At 38.8% G+C, this 24,550-nt stretch overlaps 1 protein-coding gene across 1 annotated transcript in view; it reads left to right on the forward strand.

Moving 5' to 3' along the window:
* Positions 1 to 4,290: 4,290 nt before the first annotated feature.
* plcd3b (phospholipase C, delta 3b) overlaps positions 4,291 to 24,550 on the forward strand; it is a 43,252-nt gene continuing 22,992 nt past the window's right edge. The window contains exons 1-3 of the mRNA XM_033612224.2: positions 4,291 to 4,639; positions 20,328 to 20,383; positions 20,486 to 20,597. Coding sequence (XP_033468115.2) covers positions 4,549 to 4,639; positions 20,328 to 20,383; positions 20,486 to 20,597 — 259 coding nt within the window. The 5' untranslated portion in view covers positions 4,291 to 4,548. The remainder of the gene's footprint in view (positions 4,640 to 20,327; positions 20,384 to 20,485; positions 20,598 to 24,550) is intronic.

Consider the following 24,550-nt stretch of genomic DNA (forward strand, 5'->3'; position numbering starts at 1 on the left):
ATGACACGTATTACACCACGCCCACTTGGCAAATTAAAGTGACATCCCTAATACTGGTACCAATACTATTAATACTACTACTTCAAAAAATAATGAAAATAAAGACCTACCTTCAAAACCTTACATAAATACAGATATGTAAGTACTATCAGCAAAATTGACTTAATATATTCAATACATGAAAGTACTCATTATACAAAAAAAGGTCCCAATTAGTACATATGATAATTTGGATTACATAGCCTATTATTGCTGCATTAATGTGAATGTTGTGTTTTACTACTGGATGATTGTGCTAATTGTAACTCTTTCATATACTTTTGGGTAGTTAAATCTACTGCAATGTATCATAATCTATAAGATCATCATATGTTTGTAGCATTGTTACCCTAAAACCAAAGACACAGGCGCACCTAAGGGAATGTTCTGAGTATATTGATGCAATTTCTGTTTTGCAACTGAAAACACTACAATAGAATAAAGCTAATATTGGTGTGTATAAATAAAATGAAACATTCTGTGGGTCCACAAAATGAGGCTCCCATTCATCGTCCATGGAGCAGCTCCAGACTTTATACTGGATGACTTCACAAATGTGATTAAGCAAGTTTTATACTTCTGCATCGAATCCATGCCTTACCGTGCACCTCCCCAGAAATGTCACTACACATCACAGCAATGCAGAGCTCCTGTCTACTTTTGTAAGCTGAAACCATTCCCCTCTGTGGAAAGGAAGCTTTTATTTACTTTTATTTCACAGATGAGAAACAACAACTTGTGGAGACAATAAAGCCCCCACAAAATAGCATTTGAAGTCTTGTGTGTGATTTATCCTGGCTCCAAATATGAGTAGAGGAAATCTCCCCTAGCCGCTAGGCTAATTTATACAATGTAAAATGCCATAGGCTTGTGCTAATAATGTTAGCATGTTGTATTTGTTTGGAAAACATGTTTAGTATAAGAAAGTTGCTTTGTCGTGAACCTTATGAGTTGTAGCTAATGGAGACGAATTTTGCAACGTTACCTTTGTTAAATACTGCTGTTGTCCCTGGCTTTTTCCTTTAATGTAATCATCCCTCACACTGGCTACCTGTCAGGTCTTTTAATATGTCTCACACTTCAAATTCCCACTCGCGAACAGCAACAAATAGGTTCCCCCTGAGGGTTGTTTTTTTTTAAGGAATTGAATTGGATTACATTTTTTTAGCTAAAGTTTGCATCTTTGTTAGGAAACATGCTGAAAGTCATCAAAAGTGATGTTATCATATTTGGTTATATGAAATGATGGAATAATTGAATAAAAACAGTTGATCACAAAAAAAGGAAACATGCTGATACAGTCAATTAAAAATTAATTCCTAACTTATTGTATAGGTCGGCCCGGTTGAATGTTGCAATAATATTGTGGCACACCTACATACATTGCCATCATGGCACACCAGCGTGCCTTGGCACCACTGCACTTGAGTCGTTACTTCGTCACAGAGCCTCCACAGTGCACGTGGGCTGTCAGAGCCGACACTGGACAAAAAAGGCTGATTTTAACATAAATCATTAAGCGGCACCATTTGCCCCAGTTACAGCGGACAGTATTAAAGGATAAACTATTTTCAGTTATCACTCAGTTCATCACTTTGACTGTGATTTGGATCAAATTAGAGATTAGTAGACCGAGAGGAGGAAGGTTATTTTACGTTGGACACATGAGCGTCTCCTCGGTCTATAATCCCTTTAAATTCCCTTTGTTGTCAAGTTGCCAGAGACACACACGCTACAAAACCCGGAAATGTTAAGAGTTTGCCTTCAAAACAAAAGCATAACATTTGCCAGATTAGTAATAAATAATTGTTGAGGATTTTGAACTTCGTCTATCAAGAAGAACACCGACATGGCACCACAGTAAGTGGCCTTAAGAATAAAAAGGTAATACAAAGTGACTATGAGTGTGGTTACATATGAATAACCAGACCATAAATGAGTTGATATTTATTATTATTATTATTACTATTATTATTATTATTGTTTTCCCTTTTCTGTCCTTTTCCTTTCTCATATATGTGAATAATTAACTTGTATATTCATGTTGAGTTATTTATTGTGGTGTCTTTTATGTTATGCTGACCTGAGCAGAATGAGTTTCCCACGAGGACAATAAAGGACATCTTATATAATCTATGTACCCCAGGTATTGACAGTTTTGTGTGTATATAATGTATCTATATTTGTAAATAAAGAATTAAAAAATAAAATTAGAAAAGTGTTTCTTTTTTTGAAACAACAGAAAATAAATCAAACTGTGGAAATAAAGAGAAAAAAACATTCTGGTTTAATTTAGTAAGGAAATTTTTCTTATTTGACAAAGAAATATCTATGAAATACATTTTCAGATAGGTGTCATATGACAAGGTGTGAATTTTAGCAATATCATAAAAAGCAAAGATGAAGTAAAAAAAAAATACCCAAAATATTTAAGTTGGATTTAAAGCAGCTCTCTCTTATGGCATCATTCAAGGGCCTGGCATGCTACAGCAGGGACGTTATAATTAGGGAATGGTTTTTATCTGTTTCACAAATAATAAGAACAACATGCTACAGACTAACATCTGATAGGATTGTGACTTTTTTTTTTTTTTTTAAACTCAGCTCATTCTTCCCTTGGAAACAGTAATTTAAAGTGAGCAACTTCCATGACAACAGCAAACTCCATCCACTGAGGAAGACCATGTGATGTGACTGAAAGCTCTGGAATAAGCCAGTAAGTTGACCATGAGTTGGAAGAGAATTATAATTTGCTAACAAATCTTATTATCGTTAGACCTACCGGATTTATAATGAATCTGATTATCATAGCCTACTATAAAACTATTTATGCTTAAGATAAGTTGCATGTGCAAAGCTGTGTCAGTCTGTTGATTTGTGTTTACATCAATAAACTAACAAATGTTTTTAAAATTATAAAAGGTCAAATATGACTACTATGGATAAAAGATGAGTAGGAATAGGGCCACAAAAGTGTTTTCTTATTAATTACATGGATATTACAAGATGATTATAAATGCCTGTTACAAATGACTGCCCATTAGGACATCTTATCTAAGCTTTTTAATACTCAATGCATGCCTATTATCTACAGTAAAACTTCAACTAATAGCGCGGCCTATTATTTGCTTAAATCACTGAACTCAACAGGCCTATTTTTTGGGACAGGCGTCTATATGGGACAGGTCTTTAATTCCTTTTACATAAAACTGTTGCTCAGCAAAGATGGGAAAACATACAATCAAATTGTTTATCTGAACCAGTATGGATATTACTTTTTTAAAAAGTGGGCTTCGAATAACATATTAATTATATGGCAGACACAACACCAGTTGATCCTGTTAAAACAATATTCATAACCTGGATTATGGAAAACCTTTTTGAGTCTTTTAAACATTTATGCATTGCTTTGTATTCCCTGTGTTTTTAAGTTTATTTTGCATGAATAAACATTTGCATGGTTTGTTTTTACCTTAAGGATTCTTTCTTCCTTTGTGTCTAAAATTGCTAAGAAATGTCATCTATGTCTAAAATGTCTTTGTACCTAAATGAGTGTGGTCACATAACCCATTTATGATGGGGTTTTTGAAGTATCCAGTTTATATGTTTGAGCATGTAAACACCATATTTGGTTTATGAGGAACCTGGATATGGCAGCTGAAATACACTGAAAGAAACCAGGATGTATACAGTGTGGGGCATACGAATAACCTGATTTCTCTGTGCTCATGTGAACACCATATCCTGAATATGATCATCGCCAAGATAAGCCTCAAAAATGGGTTATTCATCTCAATATCTCAATACAGCACCTGGTTACCTATTGCCCCTCAAATTCTTTTTTTATTAGCATTTATCCAGGATTTTTTTCTATAGGCTATAGCCAGTGGCTGTATTACATTCGTCTGCAATACGTATCCCTTGCTGCCAAATTCAAAGTCCAAATCTAATTTACAACACTCTACTGATAATTCTTTTTCATGTATTAACATGTTCTTTTACCTTTATTAAATTTACCTGAATTTTCAGCAACCTGCCCACTTGTTTCTCTACAGTAGCAGATTATAATAAAACATAATTCGGTTGATCTCTTTTTTGTTTATCTGTCCAATCAAATTACTTTGGAAAACCTTTGTTGAATTATGAACCTATACAATTTTCCCTAAGCTGATGTGATACCCACGACTTTTATTTTGAAAGTCACCACAGGAAGCCTCTGTCTGTTGTGCCATTTGACGCCTGTCTGATTCATACAGCTCTATGTTTATAAATCCAATTTCTGTGACATCAGCAGGGTGAAGGTTTGGCCAGACTCCTGCTTTCCACCTCCTCCGGGATAAAACCATGAGGAGCAGCTTGCGGAGCGCCGAGCCTCTCAACACTCTCCTCTCCTCCTCCTGCAGCAGCTGATCCACTAAAGCGCTCATCTCCTGCCTGAGGAACAACACAGGAAGGGCGAAGGGAGGAAGGAGGGAGGCAGAGCGAGATAAAGCGCAGCTTTCTTGCGTTATGTTGGGCAACAGGAAGAAAGCAGCCCCCGTGCTGAAGAATGGAGCCGGGACGTCCCAGGCAAAGGCCATCGATCCTCTGAGGAACCTGGGTGAGTGTATGGGTTACTGCTCCTGCAATCTGGATGCACTCAGTGATCAGAGACTAATGCTGAGAGAGGCACCCACTGCAGCCCTGACTGAATGTACCGTTATCCCCCCAGTCCTGCACTCACTGCTGTTAAGAAGAAATAGTAAGCTATTTAAATCAGCATGAAGCAGGCAATAAGTATATATTTTTTATTTATATTTATATATTTTATTTTTTATAATAATAAAATGTAGCATCAGCTCAAAATGACACTCTGCAAGTTAAAATCAGCCTCAGTATAAATGAAAGTATCCTACTCAGACCACATATAGATTGTTAGCTTTTAATACACATCTTAAGAAAATAACTGTGATTGAATCTCATACTGGGTTACCCAGGGTTATGGTGTAAACCTGTGCTACAAATCATCATGTATAGCCTACTGCAAATTTGTACTATATGCTACCTTTTGTTAAAGTACCGTGGACGTGCTGTAAAATTATACAGGACTAAATTAATGAATTGATTGATTGATTAATTAGGTTAACGGCTGCCACAAACGATTATCTTTCTATCTATTTTTAGGATTAATCAGAATTAATCTCAGGCAGATCACAGTTAGCTTTGCTCACTGTGTCCAAAAAGTTCTATTTTAACTTGATCAGTCCATAGGACTTGTTTCCAAAAAGCATCAGGCTTGTTTAGATGTTCTTTTGCAAACTTCTGACGCTGAATTTTGTGGTGAGGATGCAGGAAATGTTTTCTTCTGATGTACAGGTGTTGCTGCACAGTAGAAGAGTGCACCACCACTCCAGAGTCTGCTAATCTTTCTGCAGGTCTTCTGCAGTCAAACGGGGGCTTTGATTCACCTTTTTAGCGAGCAGATCTCTCAGAAAGTTTTCTTGGCTTTCCAGACCTCAGCGTGACCTTCACAGTTCCTGTTAATTGACATTTCTTGATTACACTACGAACTGAGGAAACAGCTACCTGAAAACACTTTGCTAATTTCTTATAGCCTTCTCCTGCTTTGTAGGCAGGAGAAGGCTATAAGAAGGCAGGTTATTTTAGTTTTCAGAGTGCTAGGCAGCTGTTAAGAGGGGCAGTCAGAGTATTAATAAAGCCTTAAAATTTGCATCACCTGGCCTAAATCAGAAAACACAGTCAACAGCCATAAAAATATAATTTCTGCCATGTCTTTAGTAATAAAAATTTTGTAAATCAAGCTATAAATGATATATGAACAAACCTCTCTGTAAAAAACCTTATGAATATAGACAGGAATAAAACTACAAAGTTTAGTATATATAAATACTACTGGAGAGGAGATTTCCAGCTAAGGGTATATATTAAGGATATGTATTATAGAATTCCATACATTTTTAGACAGAAGATAAGATATCTGGGTAAAAATCTGAACCATAGACTCACCATGAAACTTCCCCAGTTGATTACTTACATTAAGACAATTTATATGTATAAAAAGTTTTCTGAAATTTCATGTTTAAATATACAAACGAGGAATTATCTAATTAAATATGTGCTTTTTGAGTTAATTCAAAGAACAGAAATGAACTAAAATAAACACCTAAAAGAGTACTTTGGATGTTTTCTGTCTATTAGTCTGAAAGAAGACATGCTTAAGCAAATTAGGTAGGCAAATTAAGTATTTAGGAACAATGTTTGACTCACAACTACAAAATCTGATGAGGACACTGATTGTATTGTCAAGCAGGGGCATCAAAAAATGGACTTGCTGAGGAAGCTAAACTCTTTTGGTGTCTTTGGTGAACATTCTATGCAACTTTCATCAAACTTTTATCGAGAGTCTTTTAACTTTTTCATTTGTGTGCTGGTGCAATGGGTTGTCTGTGAAAGATATAAACTATTTAAATAACATTGTTAAAGTCTTTTCCGAGAACACTGGAGTCTGGCAAAAAGATCCACATGCTCTCTGGAAGAAGCAAGTGGTCCAGAAAGCAGGAATAAGAATGAAGAAAGAAGGAATAATAAGTCAGCTTAATTGCACACTTTTCAGGGAAACCTCAGTCATGTTCTTTGGCCGGCGCTATTATGCGTCTGGACAGAAAGCAAATCGATTTGCAAATTCCTTCATTCCCTCTGCTATCAGGTTATTACATGCCGATAGTAGCCAGCTTGCAAATATCTAAGCCACCCCTCTACATCTTGTGAATTGTTTTTTTTTTTCCTTGTCTATATTGTTGCTCCTTGTCTATATTGTTGCTCAATGGAGAGAGCAAGAGCGTAGTCATGGTTTCTCTTGTTGCAGCCTCTCTGCGCACTTGCTGTCACTGGCATTTTGATGTTTTATTGCTGCTGTTATGTATTACGCTGTAGAAATGGATTGCCCTTTTGGGACTCATAAAGTATTCTGAATCTGAATCTTAAATCAGGAGCTGCAGTGCTGGCAAACTGTGGAAGAATAGCTTGCAATGGTTCTTATCCTAGTTTGTGTTGCCTTTCATTCTTGTCTTTGTCATTGATTTTGTGAAACTTAACATATCTAATACAACTGCAAAATGTGATATTTGGTTAACCACAGAGTCCAGGGAGTGTTTCATTCATAGGGGACAGCAAATGGCTTACCTAGCCTATCCAAAATTTCCATTAAGCCCATATCTGAGCTTATAGTTTTGTCTCTTATTTTTTGGCATAAAGGGCTCTAGTTTCGCAGACCGGGCGCAGCGGAGGCGCAGCGCACCTGCGCTTCGCCAACTGGGTGTGGCCAGGCGGATTTTGCAAGTTTGGCACACCGTGCGCCTGGCGCAGCTACTCATCTGTCCCACCTCCGTCCCGTCTCCGTCGGAAAGAGGGAGGAGAGAAGGCGTGGAGTGGGTTTTACACACATCACACCAATCAAATGAGCCCCTCTCCTCGCCCTTAAATGCGCCGCGCGAAGGCGTAATGAGAGTTTACTCAATTCGCCATGGCAGAAGAGAGCAGCAGCGTCAGACGGCCAAACTTCTCCCAGGAGGAAACTGATATTTTGGTTCGGGAGGTCCAAGCTCGCAGTGTCCGAATATTCAGAACTGCGAGCAGACCTCCACGGGCTGATGATGCAAAGGTAGCCTGGGAGGAGGTCACCACAATTGTAAATCAATGTTGCGTTTCTCTCGTGCGCGCGCGCTCTCTCTTTCTCTCTCGCAGTCTCACTCTGTTTCTTTTCTTTTGACTTTTCTAAGATGACAGATGCTGAATATATACTCCCTATCTGATGCTGTGGCTGTTTGTGGTTGGCTGAGAGGGGTGTGAACTCATTAGTTTGCTGTGTTAATCAAATCAGGTTGGGTTTCCATTACTTGTGCCAAACGTGCCAAACGTGCCAATCCCCTTTGATCTGACATCAGATGTGACGGGACAGTCGATATAGAGATACATTTATGTGCTGATTGCAGATAGTTGCATTGAATAGTGGTTTTTGTGGGTATTTATTGCATCGTTAATGTGTCTGACATTCTGGAGACCTGCCTGTTAGGTTTTGGTGACGTGTGCGCACTGTCCGCCGGTCAGCCAAACTTCGGCTTACACCGGCTGCGCTCCCCCTGCACTGACGGTAGACGTGGTTTCAGTTGGCGAGCTTTTAGCGCACCTTCGGCGAAGCCTTTTGGCACGAAACTGTCACTGCGCCAAGCTGGATCTGTCGACACCTCCCCCTGCTGCGCCGCCACACCCATCTCAGCGCACCTCGGTCTGCCAAACTACCAAACTGAGCATGCCTCGGGTTGCGCTGCTCGAAACTAGCTCTGCACGGGGTTTGCCACCCTGCGCCACCCTGCACTGCACCGGGAAACTAGAGCCCAAAATGTCAGTTTTTGTTTAGAAAGTTCAGTTTTTATTTTCTAATTGTCTCATCTAGTTTTTCTGGTTGGGCCCCAGAAACCAGGGCGCCTTTTGCAACTGCTTATATTGCTTGATGAGTAAGGCTGGCTGTGTCCATGGTATGCGACTGAGAATTCTCAATGCTGTATTTATTCCATTCAGCAGCCCTTCGTGTTGTTTGTCAGGTAGGATAATAAGAATGTCTTGAAATCCATCAGAGACGACACAGTGCAGCTTCTGCTCTGTGAGGGCGTGCTGTGTATTTGTCCAGACTGATTTTAAGCTTTGGTGTCCCACATGGGAAAAAGTAAACATTTAGCAGCTGGTTGAGCGCAGTTTTTTTCACAGCCAAAGACATATTTAGGTTTCCAGGTTGGCTGGCCAAGGCTTTCACTGCTCTCCTCCTCCTCCCCATGCTTTTTGAGGTTTGGTCAGTATGTTAGCCACACAGTGCAGCAACAAGTTTCGTGTTTTTTTTCTACTAAGATATATATGTATGTAATTTTCATTCATTGTGCAAAATAAGAAAAAGCATATTGGACGATTCTCATAGTTAATTTTAAAAGCCAATACTGGCTGATATGACATGCTGATATTATTGTGTATCCCTGGTCAAACTGAATGGTTTTGAATGTAAAATGTTTTCAAATTTTTTTGTAGAATCTAGTGGTGAGGTTGCAGAACTGAAACCTCAGTGGCTTATGTGAAAAGGCAAATGGCCCCATCAGGAGCTGGTGATTGGTTTGTCCTTTGTGGGCTACTGTAGAAACAACATGGTAGACTCTGTGGAAGAGGACCCACTCCGTATGTAGTTAAATGGCTCATTCCAAGGTAACAACACAGCAATTCTTACTTTCAGATGATTATACACTAATGAAAAGATAGCTCTGAATGTTGTCTTCCATTTCTGCTAGCAGAAGCCCTAAATCCTATACACTAACCGGACCTTTAAAGTTTTAATTTGCAGGTTGATTGGGACGATTTTCTCCCAGAGTAATTGTTTCCATTGAAAACAGTCTGTTTGAACTTTGCAGTGTTTCTAGCTGCGCAAATGACAATCCATTCATCAACTTTGTATTGGGTTGGTGTCAGATGTTTGTAGAAATCTAGGCATGGCTAAATACTACCAGGGGAAAATGAGAAAATATGTCTTTGTGTAATTTGGGTAAACTGTCCCCTCAAAGCAGTCTCACCCCAAAGCTGGCGAAATCCAGCGCTTGGGCAGTGACTTCTGGTGTCAGACACAGACGAAAAAAGGCGTTTTTTAACATCTGCATGATATGCGGCCGGTCACCATTATAATTTAATGATGGCCGGTGCATCAGGGGGAAACACGGTGGGACAAGGCAACGAAAATTGGAATAGGGTGGGAGGGTTGTTAGATGAGTCCAACGAACACCAGCTTTCACACGGGAGAGCGGTAAATTTCCTGTGAAAACGGAAGTGTATTTTGAAAGAAGACAATGCATCTAATAGTCAGAACTTGACACGGTGTCCCAGAACGCCAACAACCAACACACCCAGGGTACCTTGCATGTTGTATGTGAACATGGAAAGTCTGTGACCAAATGTCGATATGTGAGGGGGTCAGAGTTGTAACATAGGAGTTAAATTTGTCATCTTAACCAGTCAGTTGTCATCCAGCTAACCAGTCAGCAGAATAATGATCTATAGCAATAGTGTAGCTCCGGTCTGTTGTGTTCAAATGGCCAAACTGTGTGTTCAACCAAGCTGTGATCCTTTAGTATAGCTGTCATATCATTGTCATTTAACCTCAAAACCGTCCACAGTTTGGCTTGTCTGCCTGCAGAGACATTACCAACACTAGCAGCACCGCTGAGCTCTGAGTATCAGAGAAAAGCCTATAAATACTCAGATTTTACACTGATATGGAGAGCAGCATCTTCTACAACTGCACACCATCTGTAACTGAGCTGATAATACCGTACATTATCTGTCATTTCCCTTGATAAACCTATAGGATGTCAAAAAATGACAAATGCCTATCATAGGTAGCTAAACCACATTTTAAATAACCCTAACCTTAAATAATAATAAGTAAGCCTAACCCTAACCCTAGTCTAATGATCCAAATGTATTCGTAAGGGTATTTTGCACCATTACTGAATACTTTATTTAGAATAATAATTCATTATTATCCGTGGCCTCCACTAACATGTGAGGGTTGTTACAGGGCTCTAATCTGGCTGTACGCTACAGACACAGATGTGTTTGCTTGTTCACTGTGGCTTTCATTCAGCCTAGTTCTGGGTGTTTACTCTCATCTGTGAATCAAATACTGTTGTTAAGTCTTGTAATCCACTGTGGATGGGTACAGCATTAAATCCTCAAAATGTAAATGTTAAAAACAGCTTTAGTGATTCCCCATCTCTAAAGGTGTTAAGCCTACACTGGGTCTGTACATCTAATATATTTAACTACCTATGCGTCCAAATCTGTTTGTTTTTAGCAAAGTTCAGACTGACAGGATTTCAAAAGTGAATCCATTTTCTCTTCTAACAAGAAAGTGTATGTGAGAATTTCCTCTAAATGTTACATTTTTGATTGAAAATATAACCATGACATTATGGGTTAAGACAACACTGCTATGGGACAGCCACAGAAAAGACAGCATGTAGCAATTTGATAAAAGTTAAAGTGGGAACAGAGTTTTTCCCACACATTCAGTGGACAAAATTTCAAAACTTTTCCATGACTTTTCAAGGATCCATAATATATATATATTTTAAATTCATGTCTTGCCCTACTTGCCTGGCATTTTTCCAAACATATCAGATTCAGATTCAAGGCTTAGAAAATGTGAAATTCCATGACTTTTCCAGGTTTTCCATGACCGTGGGAACCCTGTTTAACTGTTCATTAAATGTTGATTTCACAGTGTATTGGCTGTAAAATAGTGACACCATTGGTGTTTAGATGAAGCCTTGCTTGCTACCTCAATATGTAATTCTGTCTGCTGCCTGGTACCATCTCCCGGGGAAATGAAGGCTTGATTTATGCCACATGTGCAATTAGAACAGGAAGAGGATAGCACTTTTCTTTTCCCTGGTAGCTATCAATAGCTATCCCCAGTTACCAAAGAGTATCAATGTAAGTTCTTTGCAGTTACTATCATCAGTAGCAGAAATGGTGGATGGTGGAACAACCATCCAAGTACCAGTGGAAAACAAAATGCAGTGTGCCCTGTGTTGGTGGTAGTTGCTGGGCTCTGAAGTAAACAGAGAGCGCTCTGGCTGTCTTTGTGACAGTGGTGCCAACAATAATACTCTTTGGAAATGCTAGAAGGGAAAAGTTGTCTGTTTCCACTTTAACGAAGGATTTGTAACAATATTTGCAAATCTACCCTCAAATTTTTGTATTTTATTGTAATATTTTTTATGTAGTTGAGTGACAAAACATGCAAAAGTAATTAATGTCAATATTTTCTTTACCTGAGCCTATGACCTTTATTAAGGAAGTTATTAGAGTCAGCCACTTAATTAAGGTACTGATGGAGCGCTAATTATCTCTCAGAGCTGTGTCTGACTGTGAAGGCCTTTACTCTGTGTGTGTGTGTGTGTGTGTGTGTGTGCGCGCGCGCGCATGCGTGCGTGCGTGCATGCGTGTGTGTCTGTCTGGCTCCCAAGTACTCATGTAAAATGAAACCTGTTACATTCACTTAATTTAGTTATGTCAAACTGTCCTACAAAGCTGGGTTGAATAAATGGGGTGGAATAAAGGCAAGACAGTTGATTAATACTCGCCTACATGTTGTTAAACAGTGCAGTCTTAATTAAAGGAATACTTCACCCTGAAAATGACCATTTGTATATCAGTTACTCACCCCATGTTACCTTGAATTCTGGATTAAAACATTGTTTTTCTTACATGCTCTCTGTGTGAATGACAAATATAAAAATGGCAAACATTTTTAATGAATTGAAGTCATTGGGGTCCATTTTTAACAACAGCAAAACTATATCAAAACATCAGTATACAAATTCATAAACAACTCGTGCACTATAATCCAAGTCTTATTTATACAATCGTATGCTAGGTACGTCCCAAACACATGCATTTTACTAAGACCTTAGTATTTAAAACACCTCCGCATATGTGTAGCATGCAGGGGCAAGCGTATGCATTTGAACTCTGCTTAATGGACTGCATGAGTTCAAACACGCTTCTTTCCACAAATTGAAGCTAACACAGTATGAGTATTTGATGTAAAAAAATAAGTTATTTTTGTGGGTGAAGTATTTCTTTAAATGCAATTATAATGGATTTATTAACACATATATGTTCAGTTTTCTATAAACAAATCAGTTGTTTTTATGTTGTGTGATTTTTTTGACTGTACCCAACATGACTGAATCCTACTTGTTCTGTCAATATGAGTTTTTTGGGTAAAATAGTCAGTAGCAATCTGTAACCAAATATGTTATAAAATATTGTGTGGACTGGGACCGTTGTGACTACCTTACACCACTGACTGGATGTGAAAACAAATGTCCCCCTGGTAAAAAAAAAAAAAAAAAAAAAAAAAAAAATATATATATATATATATATATATATATATACAGTACAGGCCAAAAGTTTGGACACACCTTCTCATTCAATGCCTTTTCTTTATTTTCATGACTATTTACATTGTAGATTCTCACTGAAGGCATCAAAACTATGAATGAACACATGTGGAGTTATGTACTTAACAAAAAATGGTGAAATAACTGAAAACATGTTTTATATTCTAGTTTCTTCAAAATAGCCACCCTTTGCTCTGATTACTGCTTTGCACACTCTTGGCATTCTCTCCATGAGCTTCAAGAGGTAGTCACCTGAAATGGTTTCCACTTCACAGGTGTGCCTTATCAGGGTTAATTAGTGGAATTTCTTGCTTTATCAATGGGGTTGGGACCATCAGTTGTGTTGTGCACAAGTCAGGTTAATACACAGCCGACAGCCCTATTGGACAACTGTTAAAATTCATATTATGGCAAGAACCAATCAGCTAACTAAAGAAAAACGAGTGGCCATCATTACTTTAAGAAATGAAGGTCAGTCAGTCCGGAAAATTGCAAAAACTTTAAATGTGTCCCCAAGTGGAGTCGCAAAAACCATCAAGCGCTACAACGAAACTGGCACACGTGAGGACCGACCCAGGAAAGGAAGACCAAGAGTCACCTCTGCTTCTGAGGATAAGTTCATCCGAGTCACCAGCCTCAGAAATCGCAAGTTAACAGCAGCTCAGATCAGAGACCAGATGAATGCCACACAGAGTTCTAGCAGCAGACCCATCTCTAGAACAACTGTTAAGAGGAGACTGCGCCAATCAGGCCTTCATGGTCAAATAGCTGCTAGGAAACCACTGCTAAGGAGAGGCAACAAGCAGAAGAGATTTGTTTGGGCCAAGAAACACAAGGAATGGTCTTTAGACCAGTGGAAATCTGTGCTTTGGTCTGATGAGTCCAAATTTGAGATCTTTGGTTCCAACCGCCGTGTCTTTGTGAGACGCAGAAAAGGTGAACGGATGGATTCCACATGCCTGGTTCCCACTGTGAAGCATGGAGGAGGAGGTGTGATGGTGTGGGGGTGTTTTGCTGGTGACACTGTTGGGGATTTATTCAAAATTGAAGGCACACTGAACCAGCATGGCTACCACAGCATCCTGCAGCGACATGCCATCCCATCCGGTTTGCGTTTAGTTGGACGATCATTTATTTTTCAACAGGACAATGACCCCAAACACACCTCCAGGCTGTGTAAGGGCTATTTGACCAAGAAGGAGAGTGATGGAGTGCTGCGGCAGATGACCTGGCCTCCACAGTCACCGGACCTGAACCCAATCGAGATGGTTTGGGGTGAGCTGGACCACAGAGTGAAGGCAAAGGGGCCAACAAGTGCTAAACACCTCTGGGAACTCCTTCAAGACTGTTGGAAAACCATTTCAGGTGACTACCTCTTGAAGCTCATGGAGAGAATGCCAAGAGTGTGCAAAGCAGTAATCAGAGCAAAGGGTGGCTATTTTGAAGAAACTAGAATATAAAACATGTTTTCAGTTATTTCACCTTTTTTTGTTAAGTACATAACTCCACATGTGTTCATTCATAGTTTTGATGCCTTCAGTGAGAATCTACAATGTAAATAGTCATGAAAATAAAGAAAACGCATTGAATGAGAAGGTGTGTCCAAACTTTTGGCCTGTACTGTATATATATTTTACATCACTACATATTTCACAGCTATAGTTAAAAATGGCAGACTACAGATAAAGATTCACATGGCAAACATATTAGTTCATGGAAAGTGACGTACTGCAGGGCTTAAAACCTAAACCAAGTACAGCATTTCATTCTTGTTACTTGTCAGACAAGAGTTTCAGCAACAGTTTGTCAGTAGTTTTCCACTGCTGGCAAAATGGCCAGTGCGTATCCAGCTGACTGCAGGTCCAGCTGGATACACATGAGAAATCACATGTACCATATTATTACTGTTTCTTGTGTGTGTATTGGTGCAGCATAATAACTTATGTGTGTGGTTGTGTGTGTGTGTTTGGCCTTTATCTCAACTCACTTGATAGAGTAAGTACCACTACATTGTAGACATGCAGTAAAGTGGTTGTTGCAGTTATTATTTGGTATGTAAGTGTGTGTGTATGTATGTATGTATGTTTTCATGCAGTATTCTGTATTATAGGTCAAACAACATGGTTTCATCTAACCTGCTGGGAAACATTTTCCGTGGTGGTGGGGAGGCCGAACTGTCGTTTTGAGGTCAATTACTTTAAAGAGGTCATTCTGTTTCTGACACACACAACCACACACTCATTAGATCTCTCCCACTGCTACAACCTTGCTCTCCTTATATACAGTAGTTCACTGCTGTACACAGGGGAATGTGTGTGTCTGCATGCTTGTGTGTGTTTTCCCAGTATCAAGACGCCTTTGTGAGTGACCCAACCCTTTCCAAACCACAGTGAGACTTCTGTTTTCAGTTGCTGAGTCCTGCTTACTCAGCATAGGACTCAGCACTATCTGTGAAGGAGAGTTTAAAGGCAACGTCACCGCATTTTATACGCTCCTTTTTGAAGTAGTTTCACTTTCACTAGAACATACAACAACAGATTATGACTTACTATTCCCCTCATGTACACACATTCTGTATGATAAACAAATCTATGGGGTCCCCTCACAGCCCATTTTTAGCTTGCTGTCATAGGGAACTTGAGATAAGTTACATTCCACACTTTCTGTTGGTCACTACAATTACTGAATGGGCACTGATTAGATTGCCCAGCTTTAAGTGGGGCTGCAGCACACAAAAGAAACCATCCCATAACAGCTCAGGGATTTTTTTAAGCATCTGTCTCCTGTACATAGTCAGTATCTTTCTATCTTTCAGATTCTGATCTGTCACAGCAGTCAGATAGTTTACCATCATGTACTGTCTGTTTAGAGCCAAACAGCATTGAAGTTTGGTTTGGGTTTTTGTGGTAGATGTCCAATGGTTGATGTAGTTTTCTTTTTCCTTCAGCTATAATTTGGTTTGACTGGATTTCATGAGGGTTGTCCTGTGGCCTTGTGCTGTTGTCTCTCTCAAACTCAAGACCAAAACTCAGATCAAAGTGTAAAACTATGCAGTGCTGATCAAACACAAACCAAGATTCTGTTACTGTATTGCCTGCTTCTCTCCTGAAATGTTTTCAGTAACATATTTTAGTGCACTGTTGCACTGTAAAACAAGAATTTGTGACCAAGACGTAGGCCCCATACTGTTTCCTATATAGTAAAAATGGAAGCTGAAAAAACAAAGCTCAAATGATAAAACTAGGTAGTGCTGATCAAATATAAAAAATATATTTTTTCTGTGTTGCCTATTTCTTGCCTAAAATGTCCTCAGAAGTTAATTTTATTGCACTGTTTGGCTGACATACAAGAATCTGTGTTTTCTGTAAAAAAAAAAAAAAAAGAAAAGCTGAATATACTGAGATCAGTCAATAAAACTAATATGAATCAAGATTTTGTGACTGCACTGCATATTTCTTGCCTCAAATGTTTTGAGAAACATATTTCAGCTTTGACTTCAATACGAGATTGTTTGTGACCAGCTCGCTGCCATATTGTTTCCTGTGTCAAACCAGCCAAGCTGCATTATGTCACCCACCAGCGGGAACTTTTATTGGTTTTGAGGCAACGCAGTATATTCTGGTAGTAAAAAAGGAACCTTTCCTCTTGAGGAAAAGCTACAAAAGCCACGGCCCTTTACATCTGTTTTCTCTGGTCCACCATTTTCAAATGTATTTGTGTCTTTCTACTGCATTGACAACTCAGTTTTCTGAAAAGACCCATCTTTTGAGCACTGAATAGTTCTTTATGTATAGAGCTAGAGGAGAGAGATTTTCCTAGCTTAGCAAAAAAAAAAAAGAAACTTGCAGCAAGGGAAAACAGCTAGCCTTTCACACACTTGCATTTGATGATGTCTTTTACTGACTGACTAGCTGTCGAATGTACTTAAAATATATTTGTTATTCATATCAGATTCATACTGATTAATGGGTCATTTATCGTAAGAGCTTTTGCGTAATGTACTATGCCTTCACTCCTACTGAGCTCCCCTTTGCTAATCCAATCCAAGACAGCCACTGCGCTGATAATTCCAGCTCTGACTCATGCACTGCTTCTGAAGAAATAAAACATCAGCAGTCATCATCTAAATGTGGGTTAACAGATGTTGTCCAGTCAGACTGGGAGTATGCAGAGGACAATTTAACTGCAGCTGGATTCATTCAAACAGACAAAGGACACTGAAGCTTGTAATTTCATAGATCTGCAATTACAGCGTGAGGTTGTTGAGCTATAAAAGTCTTCAAGAGAAATGTCAACTCAGATTTTCTGTCAGATGAGCTTTTCTCTTTTCTCTGTCCACTATTCTCTCATGTAAATATTTGTCCCACAACCAAGATCTGTAAATATTCCCCCTTCCTTGATTGTCTCTTGCTGTATAGGAAGAAGTTGTTTAGAAATGTAACACATGCTTGTCTGCCTAATAAAAGCAGGGTTTGGCCATTTGGAGGTTTTGAAGGCATATAGCAGTGCCAATACTGCTAAATGGAGCTGCTGAATTTAAACATCTATGTCCCAAAATTTAGATTTCTACATTTAAAGAAACTGCAAGATCGTATGTTTTCAAATTTTCCACACGGGCCTCACAAACAGCATTTAAACACCAACATTCAGCTGAAATCCACAATATATTCACTTGTTCTTGTTTAAATATATAGCTCATATTCATGATTTTCCACAAACCAGTGTAGAAGGCTACTGATATTTCTAGATCTGTCATAAAACACATTAGCTAATCATCACATTTGAAGTGGATGACAATCAGTGGTTGATATTAAAACAAAACAAAAAAATGCAAAACAGTCTTGTTGTTATGAAGGGTTGAACCAAAGTCTTAGCATCAGTCATGTTAAGGAGAGGTCCTTTACATGACATTTCTAAAAAAGTTCTTAAGGAAAGGTTTAATCATGGCTATATTGTTTAGGTGGAAATAAATGACCGTAGCAATCAATAATATGTTTATTGAAAGTTGTTAGTTGTGTTTGTAGAATACAGTTGCATGCAAAGGTTTAGGCACCCATGGCCAAAATTTGGTTTACTGTGAAAAGCTAAGAAAAGGGAGATGATCTCTGATCTCCAAAAGGTAAGAGGTTAAAGATGACACAGTTTTTTAAATAAAATAATATTTTAAGCAAGATTACTCTTGGGATTTCAGTCTTTTACAGATTTAAAACAGCAAAAAAGAAAAAGGTCCTGAAGGAAAAATTTGGACACCCTGCATGGTCAGTACTTAGTAGCGCCCTCTTTGGCAAGTATCACAGCTTTGAAATGCCCTTTGTATCAAGCTGAGAGTCTTTCGATTCTTGCTTCAGGGATTTTTGCCCATTCTTTGCAAAAGGCTTCTAGTTCTGTGAGATTCTTGGGCTGTCATGCATGCACTGCTCTTTTGAGGTCTATCCACAGATTTTTGATGATGTTTGGGTTGGGGACTGTGAGAGCCATGGCAAAACCTTCAGCTTGCACCTCTTGAGGTAGTCCATTGTGGATTTTGGCATGTGTTTAGGATCATTGTCTTGTTATAGAAGCAATCCTCTCTACATCTTAAGCTTTTTTACAGATGCTGTGATGTTTGCTTCCAGAATTTGCTGGAATTTAACTGAATCCATTCTTCCCTCTACCCGTAAAATGTTCCCCGTGCCACTGGCTGCAACACAAGCCCAAAGCATGATCGATCCACCCTTGTGTTTAACATTTGGACAGGCGTTCTTTTTATGAAATTCTGCACCCTTTTTTCCAAACATACCTTTGCTCACTGTGTCCAAAAAGTTCTTTTTCAACTGTATCAATCCACAGGACTTGTTTCCCAAAAAAGCACTTGTTAAGATGTTCCTTTGCAAACCTTTGACACTGATTTTTGTAGTGAGGACACAGGAAATATTTTCTTCTGATGATTCTTCCATGAGGGTAATATTTGTACAGGTGTCACTGCACAGTAGAACTTGACCCCCACAGTTCCTGTTAACTGCCATTTCTTGATTACATTACAAACTAAGGAAACAGCTACCTGAAAACACTTAGCTTTTTTCGTATAGCCTTCTCCTGCTTTGTGTACATCATCTATTTTAGTTTTCTGAGTGCTAGGCAGCTGTTTAGAGGTGTCATCATTATCATTAATGATGTATTATTTCACCCACCTGCAACCCATCACCTGTTAATCAGAATGTTAATTTTAATGACCTAACTGCAATCTGTGTGTGTGTGTGTGTGTGTGTGTGTGTGTGTGGGGTCTACCAGTCTGTCTTGCTCCTGGCTATGTGAGGTGAATTTGGCCCTCTGCATGAGCTCAACATTTGAGCTACTGTATGAGAGCTGCAATGATAACTGTAAGCTCGACCCTTTGGCTGGTATTTGAAATGTGTGCAGGAAGCTAATAAGAGTTTTATTATGATGTTGTAGACTGCATGTGTGTGTACATGGTAACCTAGATGTTGTGAGTGAGTGGTTTTTGTATGTATGAAACAGCATCCTGCCGGTGCTTCTGCATGCACAGATCTAATATATGTTACTATAGCTATTTGTAGTGAGTTGACTGAGAAAGTAAAAGCTTTTTTATGCTGCATTTTCAATACTTAAGTGCCCTTTGTATCGTGCAGTAAGCGCTTGATTCTGCACATTCTTTCGCACTGTAGGAGATAACATTCCCTACGCAGGAGATAATATCTCATAAGTAGGAGAACAACTTAGATTTAGCTGCAAAAAAGCTTCAGTGCAAATGTGTGTATTACAAAATCTCTTCTGGCTGAAATATAGGCACCCCTACAAAAAGGTGTCACAGGATATGGCTTTCATAACAGGCCAAAAACACTTTGCTAATTGGAATTTCATCTCAACTGTCCCAATTCATCACCATGCAACTCTCATATAACTCACACTCCTCATCTTCTCTCTGCTTTTTCCTACACAACATCAAGTCCTTCTGTCTTACTTCATATCTTTGTCCATACCTTCTTATTTCTAGCCCCACCCAACTGCTGGTTCAGCACCAACATGTCAGAATTACAGAGCTCCCGAATGAACTCCTGTGGTCCAACAGATGTAGATACTATATATATACACTAACTTCTAATTGTGACTATGCCCTACTCTTCTATTTTCTCTTTTCATCCTCCCTTTTCTTACTCCCCACCTTCCTTCAGTGCCCCTGAGTTATTAGGACTCTGTGTGTATACTGCCATCCTGTACATAGTTAAGTAAAGTTTTCATGATATCATATCTGTCTTTCAATCTTATTTTTGTCTGTTTGCTTTCCAGGAGTGCAGGATGATGAAGACGTGAAGCGGATGTTGCAGGGCTCCAGTATGGTAAAGGTAAAGGTGTTACTAATTATAAACTGCTACAAGTTGTTAGTGGTAGCTGATAAAAGTAGTAAAGTCAATGAGATTTAATGGATTCATTTATCTTATGTAAAGGTCCGCTCGCCTCGCTGGCAGAAGCGACGAACTCTAAAGCTGCTGGAAGATGGTGTCACTGTCTGGTGTCAGTCCCACAAAACCTCCAGCCGGGCCAAAGAGCAACAGTCCTGTAAGTGTGTGTGTGTGTGTGTGTGTGTGTGTGTGTGAGAGAGAGAGAGAGAGAACATTTGACAGAGGACAATTTATTAGATAAAAGATTCTTATAGACCTGGTATATTTATGAGGTGTCATTTGGGGATTAGGATTTGGTTTTGGCATTAAAGGGGAACTTAAAGCAAAATCTTTAGTGACTCAATACGATACGATGCGATGCGATATGATATGATATGATATGCTATGCTATGATACGATACGATGTGATACGATACAATATACTACGATTTACTCCCCATAAGGAAATTAGTCTTGGACTCAGGAGCAGCATAAGTATTGTGCAGATCCTGAGCTCCAGGACGAGCTGTGTGAAGACTGATAAATGTCCTTAAGTGATGTTAAAAATTAAAACAAATCTGGTGTGTGGAGTAAGAAAGAAGTGAGATTATCAGACCTCTATAGCCCACTGCTCCTTTTTATTGGACTTTATTGGTTGTAACCCACAGAGGACAATCTACAAATGTGTACCATGATCCACAAATATTTCACTATCCACAAAGATGTCTTTTTATATTTGTGTTGTGTAAAGTCATATCCAAAAAAGACCTGCAACTGCACATAACTTACTCTGTAAACACATATTTTAATTTCACATAAAAATGTGACAGGTTTTTACAAATTTTTTAATTTAATTTAATTTTTTTAATTTTATATACTTTATTAATCCCAGAGGGGAAATTCAATTTTTTCACTCTGTTGTCAATTACACACAGGTCCGAACACACACATGCACAAACTGGACCTATACATGCACTAAGTGGAGAGATGTCAGAGTGGGCTGCCCATGGCAGGCGCTCTGAGCGGTTGGGGGGTTCGGTGCCTTGCTCAGGGGCACCTCGGCAGTGCCCAGGAGGTGAACTGGCACCTCTCCAGCTACCAGTCCACGCTCCATATTTTTGGTCCGGACGGGGACTTGAACAGGCGACCCTCCGGTTCCCAACCCGTGTTTCAGATGATACATCATGATTGTAGTTGATGAATGATAGGTAAAAGTTTGCCTGCAGAGTTTACATATCACCTTGGGTTTGTCATTCACCTTCTCAAATGATCCCACACTTTGGATTTTCTGCCTGACGTGTTATTAACTAGCCTGTGGAATAACCGCAGGTACCAGCCCTGTAAATGTGACTCCTGTCTGACTGCTGAGCGTGGCCACTTCCTGTGTCTGTCCTTTCAAATTAAATTTCCACATGGTCCAGTCATATAGGTTTTGATTTATTTTGACAAGGTGCACCTCCGAAGAAATTTTTCCATTTGTGTGTTGTTGTTTTTTCGGCGACTAAGCAACCAATGAAATGACCTTTCTCTTCTGACTAACATTTGGTCGACCGTTAATGGGCAGCCCTAGTTGGAACAATGTTAAAATGCTATACTCACAAAAATGAAGCAATCAATAAAAACTATTTAAACATTTCATGAAATCAAGAACCAGAAAACATGAACATTTAATTTAATATCTGCCCATTTTTAAAGCCAAACATTTTAAAGTAATTTATAAGTACAAATACTTTAACCATTGACTATTCAAAATAATAATTAAGTAACAATATAAACATTGTTTTTAATCTTTCAAAATAGTTTTAATCTCTCTAAATACAATCATAGTTACAGCTGTTACTGTGAAAGTTGCAAGTCAACCCCAAGATTAGTGTTCTAAACAACTCACCAAATTTAACCCAACTTTGTAACAAAATTATGTTAGTCAGCTACAATCACTCATCACAGAATTTAAAGTCAAAATGTAGTGACTCCTTTGTCTATCAACTAGAATTAACACATTTCCAATATCTCAATCTATAATTCACTTAGTCATTTCTTTACTTTTCAGACTATAAAACTGAAATGTTACCCTCACCAAGCACGTTAGTGGCTTTCAGATGTTTAAACATAGTAGTGCAGGTCAAGAATGCAAACATTTTGACCTTACATTTTTGTCTCTGTGACCTTCAAAGGGGCAGATAATAGCTGTGAGCCAACCACCCCCTCTCTACCACACGCTGTCTGTCATGTGTGCTTCACATTGTTAAACTAAAACATGTATTTATCACTACTTGTACTTAAAATTAGTTCTTATTACTCATTCTAGTATAACTAAGCAAACCATAACACATTTTGAAATTTCTAAACAAATTGCCTGTGAAAGTGATGCTTACACTGCTCTTGTGACAACAAGCCTATGGTTACAGTATTGGTTAACTATCATTACTTCACATGAGTCACCATGGGAGACTTCAGTAAAATTTGTAGACGTGGTACTTCCACTGACAACACATTAGGTGCTCTGCTGTTCACAGTTGTGATGATATAGGTACAGTAAATTTGACTGAGTATATGTGTGGTTTGGTCAGAATCCTGCCATTATGTCACAGTTTCAGCTTATTGTCTCCAGAAGTGTGTTCTTATCACAATCACTTCTGACATCACAAAACAACAACTTTTTACAACAGAACAATGAACTGATTATATTCTGTGGGACAAAGGACAAGGTCACTGTGACCATATCAATCTGATTCTTATGAACAGAATGTTCCGAGAACACCTTAAGGGATTTTTTTTTTCAAGTTGGGCAAAAATTAACAGTAAGCTTTGCATCCATTTCATTCTTGAGGGAATTCTTTAAAATTAGGCACAAACATCGACTTTGAATAAAGGATGAATGATAAGAATATGGTGGTCAAAGGTCAAAGGTCACTGTGACCTTGCATCCATTTCATTCTTGCAAATGTGTTATATCAAGAACACCCCGAGGGAATTTCTTCAGATTTAACCAAACATCAGTTTGAACATAACAACGAACTGATTAGATTTTGAAGGTCAAAGGTTAAGGTCAGTGTGACCATACGTCCGTCTCATTCTTATGAGCACAATATCTCAAGAAGCCTTTAACTTGGACTCAAGAATGAACAGAACAGAATTTGGTTGTTGAAGGTCAAAGGTCAAGGTCACTGTGACCTCACAAAACATGTTTTTGGCCATAACTCAAGAACTTATTCGCTATTTATGACAAAATTTTGCACAAATGTCTAATAGAATATATAATGATATTTTATATCCAAAAGGTCAAAGGTCAACTTCACTGTGACATCATAATGTTATGAGTATACTATGCATCCATGTTTTCACAGACATGGATTTAAACTTAAAGAGCCGCTTGACTGGTTGGCAGACTGTGAGGCAGCAATTCTAGTTTTAAATTAGATTTAAAGATTAAAGGTTATGAAAAATGGGTGATATGTTAATCAAAATGAACAGAAGAGTATTAAAATGATTTAATGAAAGCTGCTTCAAGCTACAAGCTTCTTAGCATGTAAACCCAATGCAAAAGTTGAGTCATGACAGAAACACATGTTATTGTTACACCAGAATTAAGGTCATGAATGCAGAGTTTAGCATATATAGCAGTAATCCCTGGCCATGTTCATGCCCTGCCCTACTGACTCGCATACACAGGACTATTTCAGTGAACCTACCCGACCCCACCCAGAGGTTAAGAACTTCTCCGAATGATAATTGGTAACAAGCAGGCTTTTCCTTTGCCAGAAAAGCTCAGTGCTCTCACTGGGCGTGTAAAGTGAACATGGATATACACCATCTATTTTTGTTAACTTTAAATGCTACTTACTGCTCAGTGCAGACATAGACTCGCTCACACAGCTACCATCCCTCTTTTCCCCTATCTGAGGATCGCACACGGTGCCTTGATTATAGAGCTCAACTATTTTCAGCCTAAGATGGCAGCCCATCTTGCCGTAGTTCAAACAGTGAGATTATAGGACATTATATGCTGATGGGAGTCGGCCCTGGATCCTGTGGTTTGGTGCTATATAGTTACCATACGACTCAACCACTAGGTTAGCTTCCCAACTACAGTACAAGGCCTCTAATTGCCACAAGACTAGATTTGCTTAT

Source organism: Epinephelus lanceolatus, chromosome 21, assembly GCF_041903045.1.
Source record: "Epinephelus lanceolatus isolate andai-2023 chromosome 21, ASM4190304v1, whole genome shotgun sequence".
Taxonomy (NCBI): domain Eukaryota; kingdom Metazoa; phylum Chordata; class Actinopteri; order Perciformes; family Serranidae; genus Epinephelus; species Epinephelus lanceolatus.